The 12,669-nt window shown below is 37.2% G+C and overlaps 1 protein-coding gene across 4 annotated transcripts in view; it reads right to left on the reverse strand.

Moving 5' to 3' along the window:
• Positions 1-209: 209 nt before the first annotated feature.
• Positions 210-12,669, reverse strand: part of FAM114A1 (family with sequence similarity 114 member A1) — a 32,296-nt gene continuing 19,836 nt past the window's right edge. For 3 of the 4 annotated variants that reach the window (XM_031588470.2, XM_031588468.2, XM_090139557.1), the window contains exons 9-14: positions 11,249-11,334; positions 9,981-10,151; positions 8,617-8,756; positions 7,526-7,598; positions 4,522-4,575; positions 210-2,997 (exon numbers count right to left, since the gene is read on the reverse strand). In XM_031588470.2, the coding sequence (XP_031444330.2) occupies positions 2,896-2,997; positions 4,522-4,575; positions 7,526-7,598; positions 8,617-8,756; positions 9,981-10,151; positions 11,249-11,334 (626 nt within the window). In that variant the 3' untranslated portion in view covers positions 210-2,895. The remainder of the gene's footprint in view (positions 2,998-4,521; positions 4,576-7,525; positions 7,599-8,616; positions 8,757-9,980; positions 10,152-11,248; positions 11,335-12,669) is intronic. The other variant, XM_031588469.2, reaches the window with a different exon arrangement.

Here is a 12,669-nt window from a genome sequence, read left to right on the forward strand (position 1 = left end):
TAGTACGCTGTCCCAGTTCTGTATCTCAAATGATTTATTGACTGATAGAAAAATACAAGCCAATATAAACAAAATATTCTGGTTACATCTATGTGGTGCTTTTCTAATAAAATAGTATTTGCCTAAAATTGATTTAAAGATTCAGCATCACAGTTCTCCCGGGATAAATCTGAGATCACATGGAGTATCCCTAGATTTATACTGTGTCCTGTTTCTGTTCCTATCTTGTATGGATGCGAGCACTCAATGCTACACGTTATTTTTATAACTTCTTTTCCTTCAGGGCAAGGTACTTTATTCAATACATACATAATTTAAGCAAGACAGCGAAACCTCTCACAAGGAATAGCTCAGACAAGCAATCTTTGTCTTAAGAATGTCCCTCAACCATTTAAACATTATCCCCTGAGGCTTCTAATACAGTATTGTTCAGCCCCCGCTAAAAAGCACCACTATTAGTTACCACATTTTTCTGACAGGTTTAACACTATATATTCTGCACTGTATTTCAGAGGAAAACAAAAGGTCCATAAGGAAAAGTAACTAAAATCGTTTCTATCAGAAAACATTAACTCAACACAGGAGCTGTATAAAAGAGCTATTGGTACGTCCCTTGGATGATTCCATGGGCAGTAATACCGTGCTTACAGGTACCTGCCATGGAGCTCTACACCAACAGGGGCAGCAAGGCTTCCTGACAAAAGATTATGATCAAATTAAAGTAAGAGTAAGTCCAAGTTGTAATGATCAAGAGCTGAAAACACCAGGCTTTCTTGACAGTCTTTGTTTGAAAAATAAAACAGTTTTTAACCAGGTCTCATATTCTGCTTGCCAGCACAGAACAGGAAAAAATGCTTTACACAAAAGAACTTTTTACAAGTTTCTTACTGTTTTAATTGGCGTCCAGATATTTAGAACTGAAAACTGCTCATGGTCAAGTATATGGAGAAAGCATGTGGTCTTCAGTAATCCACACCGAGGAGTTGTTCTGGGCCTGTGTGCATACAGGAGTCACTCCTGGTCACATACGTGCGTGTTTCTCCCAGCAACCAGACAGGACTACCATTGAGGAGTAAGTTTATTCCTCTCAAAGTGCAGAGGCCAGAGAAACATCGAGTTAAAAAAAAATTTCATTTGAAAACACATTTCCAGAAATAAAGCAATGTCAGATGGAAGCAGCACAGATATCGTGACTGGAGGGAGGTGTATCCTACCTCAGGCTGCTGAGTCTGCTCACCAGTTACATTTTCCAGTGTCCTTTTTTTTTTTTTTAAACCACATTGTAGTGAAGTCAGCTGTTCAGTATGGCATAAATACCAATGAATGTCAAACTTTCCTTCCCTTTCCAGCTGCCAATGGGTTTGCTTGCTTTTGCTCCCGGTACTTTTTAAAGCACATTCTGTGCAAGTGGATTTGAAGGATGTACCCTTTCTACTTTCTCAGAAAGATGTTTTAAAATTACAGAGCAGCAGAAAATACATTTTGCATAACAAACTGACTGCAGGGGCGGTGAAAACTTCATCCTTCCCTACAGTTGCAGTGCCTGTAGCTGCAGATCAGGGCCAACAGCGTAAGACAGAAACAAACCTTCCTGTCATCACTTCTGTGGACTCACCATATGCAAAGCAGATACATGGTTTCTCCTTTCTAACAAACAGGAAATTACTTCTTCCGTACCATTATTTTTTTACAACGTATGAACTATGGACCTATGATTAAACATATTCAGATGCTAGCTACAATTAAAAAATATTTCAATAAAATTCATGAGTGTATCGGGAGGAAAAAAAAACATCTGTGAGAAATGTAATAACAAAAATCCAGGAGAACAGGCTACATAAAATATTGGAAGGGTCTTCCTGTCTTTGGAGGTAAACTGGGCTAGAGAGACACTGAGGTTCACAGTGCAGGATTTTAAGCTAAGAGTATGTGAAGGTATCACAGCTGTTAGTGTTATCCTGCAGCATTCCTGCTGCTCAGCTGCATGCCAAACCACTGCCTCAAAGAAAGGGTGACTGTTCCAACATACCCACAGCAATCGTCTCATCACCCCTCTTCACAACTTCACTGTTGTGCCCCGAAACGATACTTCTGTCTTGTCAGTGTTTGTAACTCCTTTTGGTAAAAAGGTTCATAATATTTAAGCACCAAATTAGAACCCCAAATTGTAACCTGTTAACACATCTGACAGGAGATTATTTGGGGGGGTGTTTTGTAAACCACAGTCAATTAATCAAAAGGGAAAATTTCTGCCTCACCCCATTTCTTTTTAGTATAATTCTGTATGCATATCCTCCAGAATTTTAACTCAGCAAAGTTAGTGCCTATTACTGTGCAACTCCTTGAACACAAAGTGTTATGTAAGTGGTGAGATTATTACAAAGTTATCATTTACTACTGTAAATAATATTTAACAAGCGCAACACTATGGTAATTTGTTCATGTTGACTAAACTTAAATACTGAAAGCACCTTTTGAAATACACATTTTTAACTGACAGGAAGCAAGCAAAGGAAATTACTATTTGGGCTGAAATGTTTTAAAGAACCTTGCATTCTAATTTGCTTCATATTTTGTGTACAAACACAAGGGTCAACATTAGGATCTCCTTTTCCGTCAATACCAATAAATCATTAATCCAATTTAAATTAATGCAAAGGGTATATACTCTGATGGAAAAGAAATGACTCACTTTTCTAACTGTTTCTGAAATCTAAAAGTCTGAAAGAGTTTTAAGATGTTGCTTGATATTGCATGTGCAAAACCACATTGAGTGTCTTCACAAGACTCCTGAAGGCCAGACATCTTCCATACCACCTCTTCCATCCACACATATTAAAGGCATTAGGTCTGTGGCCTCTGTTAAGCTCAGAAGTGACAACTGCTGGGAGACCATCACTCTCGTGTTTTCAAACAACTGGTCTGGATATGTGAAATTTGCAGCACTGGAAGCAATAGCTGAAAAGCATCCTGAACGTAAGTAGTACTGTTGCAGCCCTAATGGGGAGAGAAAGTGAGGTTCATCAGTTTACTTGTCATGTATTTCAGGAATTACACTGTAGTTTTAGAATAAAGTGTCTTTGTTAGATCTGCATCATGCATTATTAGCATATGTATTCCCACAGGATTTTGGAATCTGTAGATAACAAAAATGATGCATTACAATGGCTTACAGTAAATAAGAATGGCTTGTGTTGCTACATAAAAATCTAATTTTCCCTCAATTTGAACTCCTGGAGAGTTTTGTTTGTAATGTGAGTAGAATAACATGACATTGTATTCAGAAGTGGATCTGACTTTTTAATTACAAATCAACTTCCTTCCATCAAATGAACCAATTTTAAATTTGGTATAGCTGGAAGGAGCGTCATTGAAATTAAAGTTTGAATTATTATAATGATTTAAATACACCACTTATTATTTACAGAATTTCTAACACTGAACAGCACAGCAGCTTGTAATACTTAATGAACTCAGGCAGGACTAATAGGTGCTTCTATATAATTAATGAGGTTATAGAAGTACAAAACAGCTTGTTCCACTATTCTGGTCCTTCCCAGACATTGCAAGTCCTGGTGCATATAAAGATGTGTCAGCTGCAACAGCAAATGTACCCTATAACATAAGAAATCTCTAGTAATCTTTAATAGTTTTATTCATTTTTTCCTTAAAGGTATTGAATTATGCAAAATTGCTTATTTTAAAACAACCTTTTCATCATTTTTAAAAAGAACGTGACCATTAGATGCAGAACAGCAAACTGCAGTCACTACTGTTTGTATGTTTGTTTAAAGAGATGTGATCTGATTAGCTGATGGAAGAGAGCTCAGGCTGTAGACAGTACATGTTTCAGTACTTTATGAGCATATTACTCCTACTTGACTTCTTCTCTCCATGGTAAACTGAGGGCCATTTTACTCACTGTGCTTTTCTGGTGAAAAATAGCTCACAATGAATCATAAAAGAAATCACTCATGAACATTCTGATGTCTGACATGTGGTTATCCATGCACTGATCAGTGCAGCTGGACTGTGAATCTTAGGAGAAATCTAAATGCCTGGGGATGAGAAACTCTGCAGCATTTCTGCAACCCAAGCTTTAAAGAAAAGCACAGGCTGAAACTGTCTGTAAGCAAGAAACACTTTGTAAGATTTGAAATTGTTAACAGAGCAGTTAAAGGCAGACCTAGCCCAGGCAACTTGTGCATAAGTTAAAGAAGGGCTCAGTAGCACGTTGCAAACTTGCTGTTGTGCTCTGACCAATAAGCTGCAGAACTTAAGCTGGTCAGTCGCACTTTAGTCACACACTTTTAAGAACCTTCACAAATGCAGTATTACTACCTACAGTATTTGTGGGAGAGGCTGAACACCAAAACAAGAGGTTTCTGAGCTGGTACTCAGCAGCCAGAATGGTATCATCACTGCTTTATATAGAGTTCTGTCTTCAGACATAAGTGTGACTGTTTCATTTTGAAATAATCTTACTAGAGCATTCCTACTGTGAGAAAGGTGACAGCTTACCTCCAATAATACGCTGTCAATGATGGGGTTAAGAATCTCTGCCTTCATATTGCTCTGTAAAACAGAAAATATAATGAAATGTCAGGACAAGAAATACATTTAACATAAATATATTGGTATCTGTGTGGTGCTTTTATGGATTCTTGAAAGGTCTTGTTTCACCTTGATTCTTATTCAGATTGTTTATCACATTATTCCCTTTAACTGTGCCTGTATTTCATACACACCTCAGTAGCCCCCACACATTTCTATCACTGAGTACAATGAACTGAGACAGACACAGGATTTTACTTTTTCATGTAATGCAGAGTTTCACATTGCTTGGTTTCCTACAGATATGAGATTTGTGTGATTACATTGTCTTCTCATCTGATTGCCAGTGCCCTTTTCCTCCCCCTCAATGTTTTTTAGACACTGGCTGATTTCAAGGGTAAGTAAAGTTTGGAAGGATAAGGATGTTCTTAGATGGTTCCTGAAAATCTGTGGTTAGGTGGAAGTAAAAGGCCAAAGTAGTTCCCTTTCAGAAGGAGAAACAGGTGAAGCAGACCCTCAGCCTGGAGATGGTGCAGTGGCTCCCCAGGGAAGTGGGTTAGTCACCATCCCTGGATGTGTTTAAAAACCATTTGGACGTGGTACTCAGGGACACGATTTAGCAGAGGGTTGTTAAAGTTAGGGTAGCATGGTTAGGTCGTGGTTGGACACGATGATCTTTAAGGTCTTTTCCAACCTGAGTGATTCTATGATTCTATGACAACACAGGCTGGCCAGTGAAGACGTGTGACTGGCTCAGCACACACAGCATTTTTCTCAATTACCAGCCAGAAATGAGGATGGGTACATGGAGCAGAGACGTTACTAGAGGCTACAGAATCAAAGCCCCAGAAAACCAAGAGTCATCATCTCTTCTGCTTTTCATAAAGACAAAAGTTTTTTCCTTTGTTCCTTCTCACCGTTCTATGTATTGCACTGTATTTCTTAGAATGACATTAAACTCCAGGAAGATTAGCTTTCTTCTGATGCCAAATAGCAGACTTACTTGGAACATGAAATACAATATCCATTAATTTAACTGAAGGGTGACCCCTTACAACCTTCTGGCTTTCATATTACAGACTTAAAGAAACATGACGAATCTTCATTTTAGCTCAGACATTGCAGAACAAAAGGAAGGTGGTTAAGTAAAAGAAAAGCAATTTTACTGTCAGTTATTAGGAAATCCATTACAGAAGGTACTGTGTAGTTCATTGTCAATAAACTTTGTTTCAAATAGAGAGCAGTATCAAATACTATTGACTGCATGCATCAGTAAGTTTAAATTTGAAAGACATATTACATAGCAAGAGAAGGTTCTATTTCTTAATTCTGCATTACTGCTCTGCTAGAAATACTGCAGCATTATTGAGTATGACAGACAGCACTACAACTAATATCTGAATTATAAAGGCATAGCTAATTACGATAGCACTATGTTTAGAAAAAAAAAGTTTTCTTTTCTAAACTATTTCTGTCTCCCACAAGTCAGTGTACTTTGCAGTATACTGGAATGTGTTAAACCAAGTGCTGCTGACGGCTTAAGGAGACAACTAAGCCACTGGGACATGAAGGAAGATGCAGATTTTATTGCACTTCCTGTGTGATGGGTGCTCCTTACTTCCATGACTGGTAGTGGGGAGTAGAAGGCCCACATAGAATTGTTTGAGTTGGAAAGGACCCCTAAAAGCCATCTAGTCCAAGTCCCCTGCAATAAACAGAGACACCTTCAACTCAAACAGGGTGCTCAGAGCCCCATCCAGCCTGACTTTGGATGTCTCCAGGGATGAGGCATCCACCAATCTCAGTAACCTGTTCCAGTGCTTCACTATCAAATCATAGAAAAACATCATGCTCTAGAAGCTTGCAGGGATGTGACAGTTCTTAAACATCACCAGACAGCACAAAGCTTTCTTCTAGAGAGTATGCTGGCAGCAGGAAGTGTATTTGTTCTTGATTTCTTCCTGTGTCCATCCAAATATTCACGAGATCAATTAGGTCCTAAAATCTGGGTGAGAGAGCTGATGAGCACAAAACCTAGTGTGACGCTTATGACAGTTTCAGTTTCCAATTTTCTGAGTTGTCCCAGCTTAATATTTCATGTGAAATTTATTTTTGTTTGTGCATGCATTTATTGCAAGTGTGTCACAAAAATATGATAAAACACAATCCCAAATTGCAAAATGAGCAGATTCTTCAAGGGTAATGGGAAGGAATGTAAATTATTCAGAACAAAAGCAATCCAAGATATCTTCTCAACAAATAACTGAAAAAAAACTAAATCACTGATGTGTTGAAAGAGCTCATGGAACTGCTGTGGAAATTTCCTTTGATGTATATTCACCCTATCCTGGAGTAATTAGGAGAGCCAGGATTCTTCTCTGATCTTTATGAACAGTTTCAGCAGCAGCAAGATGTTTGCCTCTGGATCCTGTTACAACACTCAGATGTCAGTCCTTTTTAAAATATCTTATCTTGTAAGGCAGAGCCTGCACTATGGGCCCTGAAAAGACCCCCACTGCTCCCCTGCAGTGCCTGCCCATTTGTCTTCATAACAGCATTCCCTTTGCCAGTGAAAGCAAAGCAAAGGCAACGGGGTTGGGAAAGGGAAAGAAAGGACATTTCTACAGAGATGGCCACAGATAACTGGGTGTTCCCAAATGGCCTCTCTTGGGATATAAGGCTGTTTTTTTTAAGATGGAAGTCCAAGGAGAGTTATCTAATCTCTTATGAGATTGAGATAATTTTGTTTTATGGGAGTGGGAGAATAGTGAGTAGAAAGAAATTTTAGAAGGCAGAGGACATGCTGCAGTCTATCAAGGCTTATAAATTTCTAGGAACCTGCTAGGAAAAAAAAGTTGTGTTCTTGATCTGAGGAAATAAGTGCCCTCTTTTTACTGGTAATACTTTCTATTTTAAGAAGTGAACTGTGTTAATGAAAGCTCAAATGGTAAAGAAAATGTTGTTTTCTTACCCCAGCTGCTGTTAAAGAATCAGAAAACTTCTTTGATAAAGATGAAACTTCATTGCACATAGCACTTGTTAAACTGTTTTAAAAAAGGAGAGACAAACACAAAATTACAACCTTTTCCTGGTAGTAGATAAAAAGCCTGTGACTACTGCAGGCACCAACTTCATCTTGGAAGCCAGAAATGTTCCTGCAGCAATTTTGCCTGTAGTAATTTTTAAAATATCTCGGGGTAGATTTTGCTCATGACATGAGTTTCATATTCCTCCACTGAAAATTTCAATGCTGACTACAGCAGTAAAATGTTGTGATGTTGGCTTAAACACTGCTCTTTTTTGATAATGTTTCAATTTTTAAAATTCTAAGCTTTTAGTTTTACTGTTGTTTTTCTGATGGTTGCAGCAACACAACTCCCAGAAATACTGTTAGAAATAAATCAAACTTTAATGAGAACAGTGAGAAGATTCTTATCTAAGCACAGAAAACATCTACTCTGTACCAGAAGAGGAAGTATACTTGTGGTTAAAGTACAAGAGGAAAAAGAGACCTAGTTCTAATTCTAGATCTTTAACTGTTTTGGTAAGTATTCACAAGTATATAATATCAAACCCCACCCTGTGGAGTGCAACATACTTTTGCTCTAACTCTGCAAAGCACTTATTCGAGTACTCAGTTTTGGACTTAAGCATTTAAATGGACTTTGCTAGGGCTACTAGCCCTTAAGACAAACACTTGCTGACATATTTTACTTAGGACTCAAGTGCTTACATCTTGGAGTGAAATCCTTATGAGGCAAGCAAAACTCACCGAAATCAGCACAATCTATCACTACAGAGAGCTTTAAAACCAAATTCGGAGTTCTCCTGCATAAACTGACTTCTTAAACTTAGGTATTTTCTGTTGTGTATTACTACAAAGTCACTGATAGATAGCCTACGTGACTTGACTATGAGGAAATACAGCACAAAGTCCCCTAAAGCCAAGTGTTGTTTATTGATCCATGAACATACCGCACCTTCAAGTGTCAAAAGCTCAACAGAGCTTAATGATTTTCAAGCAAATGTCAAACAATCATATGTGAAATACATAACACTTACTTTGTCAGTACTTTTGCTTGATCTTGAGCTGTCTTTTCTACTTCCTGCCCATGTAGAATTAATTCTGCTACTTTATGAAGCTGTTCTATACAGCGAGCAGTTACCTCAGCCAGACTTTCAATGGACAGCATGTAGATTTCCTTAAATTAAGAATAGAAAGTAATATAATCAATAATAGCAGCACTGATAAATATATATACATATATGTGTGTGTGATAATTTGAAACATAGAATACTTCTTGTCCCCAGATAGAGATACCACCACACATACACCATAAAGCCATCCTCAGAAATGGTACTGAAAAATGAAATACCCACAGATTAAAAAAAATACAGACCACATGGTGATCAAGAAAATCTAGTAAGAACAAATCTCTCATTTATTTGGACAGGAAATTTGTCAGGGTCTTGGATTTTCTAAAATAGGTCTTTTAAAGTCTTCCCTAACAAATACAAAGATTTCTTTACCGTAGAATAAGTCATAATGTCTTTTTTATTGAGCCTAAAGTATTGAGTCACTCATCAGATGAATTTCCACATTAGGAGTTGATAAAACTTCCAATAAAAAAGCACTTATCAGCAATGGTAAAAAAATAAAAAAATAAAAATCTATCTAGCACTCTGGCATCACAACTTTTCACAAGCTGGTACCAACTGGAAATTTGCAATCGCATAAAAATCTGTAATATATACAGATATAACTCCATTTCCTTCTTTGGATTCTTTTTCCCCTGTAAGGAAACCATGGCAGATGATTTCTTTGTTACAATTAATTAAAAAATCTTGACAAAGATCCTACCACATTTAAAGTCGTTGCAACTTTGCATAAAATATTCAGTCACAATTAACCACCTCAAGAAGAAGTGCTGTCTAAATGAACAAAACACATTTAGCCCTCAGTGTTATCCTTCAGAAAGAGAATTAGCACTTATGAATTGCTTAAATATTACTTGTTTGGTCTGTTTGTGATATGAGCTTAAGTTGAAGAATTTTTGCTTTGTACTGTGGCTGGGAGAAAGAGCTCCTAAGGACTGTAGACATTCGACCTTCCCTGTTCTTCAGATTTACACCACAGAATCTCTCCGCTCACTGCATGTTGTTTATATCCATGCAAACACAAATGTAGACAGGAAGAAAATATCAAAAGTACCAAATCCTCTGTTCATCATATTTACTCATGGGAAAAGACCATCAGTAAAAATATTTCTGTAAGTTAATTTCCTGTTGGGTCTACACTGAGCAGTTACGTATTAATTTTTCTCAATAATTCAACGAGTTTAACAAACAAGAACAACATGTAGTACCAATACATAAAGAAGTAATCTCATTTGCTTAATTAAACTTATTCTCCAAAGGTATTTTACCTCCACAGTTTTGCTTTTATTTAATTCTGATTTATCACTGTCACTTTTGTCTTTTCCTTTTTCAGTCTTTTCTTCATCGGGTTCTCCAGGTTTTTCTTTTAGTTTCTCTTCTATGTCTGCTGAGGTGGATAAACTGGCTTCTTCCAGCCACTCATGAGCTTTCATCCTAGCCTGCCAAAGAACCCAACCCCAAAGTACAGTTAAAATAGGCAATATCAAATAATGTTCCTAAGTACTAATTAACAGTGCATTATTATTTTTATTATTTTTATTCAGAGATTTTAAACATATCAAGCCTCTGGGTGGCATTTAGTTCAGTGTGTTTTCAAAAAATTGTAGTGAGAAGTATTTCTGGCTACATACAGATGGATCAGCCAGGGATCAATCCCGTACAGGTATGAAGATCTTAGCCAACACAAAGAATTAGTGTTAATATCTATGAATATTTCAAAATGATTAATATTTCAGCTTAAGGAGGATTGTTCAAAGGAATTTACATGGAAATAACTTTCTCAAATTAAGAAGAGGTTGGTATAAAGAAAGGCAAAAAATATTGGAGAGTTAAGAGAGTCATCCCAAATTCTTAAAAGAAAAATAATTAGAAAAATCCCTATATTTCCTGCTACCTTCCCAGGCATGAAAGTAGATTAAAGTGGAAAAAACCTTAAAGTTGTATCCAAGCTTCTGAGACAACTTTTGTAGTTAGTAAGAAATTTATTATTTCTCTTTTCAAAGATAAAGTTGAATTAAAACATGTAACAACCTAAGCCTAAACTGGTTATCAGTAAACTATCTATGCAGATAGAGAGAAAAACATTCAACTGAGCCTAAGATCAGCAGATGAATTACCTTTAAAGGTGCTTGATAGCAAAAAAAAAAAAAAAATATTTTTAGATGATTAAAGCTTGATGAGCTTTAAAGCTTGATGAGATTAAAGCTCCTTTCTAGCTGAGAAGGTCTGGAGAAGTCTTTCAGGAACATCCTCCTGAACTTTGCCACTGTTCTTCATACCTAAGACCAAGTCTGCTGATCTCTGTTCTGCTGAGACTTACCCGCTTCAAGATTTTCTAACATGGCCTACTGTGCTAGTTGGGCATTTCAACTGTATTCCTCACTAATCTCAGCTCTTCTGTGAAAGTATTCATACTTTTAGTCCCAACCTCCCATACTACAGTCTTCTGAACTGTCTGATCTGAGCTAGCTACAGTTCTGTGTCAGACCAGAACAAAGATATCCCTCCTTGCCCAAGCTCTCTGACAAGAACCAACCTTGTTCAGTTTGTCAGGAGTTGCAGCCACATGTAATTCAAATAGCAGCTCGGTGAGCATGCTGACAAACTCTTCTCCCATATCTGCTGCAAGAGAAAAACACTTTTTGTTATCATTAATATTTGACACAATCTAGTCAAAAAGGTTCTGCAAACACTCTAGAACTTGAAGACTGGTAACAATGATATAAGGAAAGGGGAGATGCTCAAAGAGGAGAGAAAGCAAGACATAGCTATACAGTCAGATGTCCTCGCTTGACACTGACTATTCTTTCTACTTCATTTTAAATTCTGCTATATTTCTCTAAGACAGGTAAGCAAGAAGTTGCATGCTTCCTAGTTACCTGATGAAAATGCACAACCCAGCAAGTAGCCAAAGAAGAGATACCAATCTTTTAAGCCAAGGAATAAAAACTGCATTAGGGCCAGATACTGATACAGTCAGTCTCAGATGAAACACTGAAAAATATGTTCTCAATTATTCTATCTGCAAAACGCAGCTAAGAAATATGTTTTCTTTAGACTTCAAGATTGAGTTTTGCTTAAATGAAGAATTTTTTTTTTTTTTGAGAAATGAGTTTTACACCTGGATCTTTATTGCACAAGGTAAATACCACTGGTATTTGAACTTTGCCTATGTTATATACATCCTTTTGACCACCTGCAGTTGCCACTGACTAGCATGTTCCAGGCTCCTAGAAGTTGGTAAATAAGGTTCCTCTGTTAAGCTACACTGACTGAGTTTGGAATCTTCATTAACATTTCCTTGTGGAATATGCAAAATCCATTTTTTTAGCTTAATAACTAAAAAAAAAAAAAAAGTCCCCCAAGTGAGCCTGATAAAAGTCCAGCTACTTCAAAAATTAAGTTTCATGTCTTGCTTTGTCCTTTCTTTGTTTCTGTTTTAGACACACTGAATTCACTTGTTTTTAAGACAATGCCAAATTGTTCTATAAACTGCAGCGCAATGAAAACAGACAGGCAGTTCACCAGATCACTGCAGAGTTGGCAAAGTTGTTGATAACTGGCATATTCATCTCAATAATTTCCTCCCTTAACCTCATGTGCTTGCACATGAAATCTTTGCTGTTAATGGCTTTCCAAATGTAGGCAAAGCTGCTTCTCTCATTATTTCATGAACAGCTGAAAAGGAAAAAATGCTGCAGTGAAAATCTCATGAAAGGGCTGCACAATCACAGTGCAAGGAAAACATCAGAAAAACAAGGGCTTTCTCCTACTGATATCAAAAAATATTCTTTTCCTTTCTTTTCCTGTTGATTTTCTACCTCTCACTGAGCTTAGCACAGATATAAAAAACATCAAACCCCAGTTTTAAAGTTTTAAAGTCAAGAACAAAGTCCAGCCCCACTCCTTTCCCAAAGCAGCCCTCCAAGGATCACTGCAGTGATTTCTCCTTGTGTT

The sequence above is a fragment of the Phasianus colchicus genome, chromosome 4 (genome assembly GCF_987193195.1).
Source record: "Phasianus colchicus chromosome 4, bPhaCol1.hap1.1, whole genome shotgun sequence".
Taxonomy (NCBI): Eukaryota; Metazoa; Chordata; class Aves; order Galliformes; family Phasianidae; genus Phasianus; species Phasianus colchicus.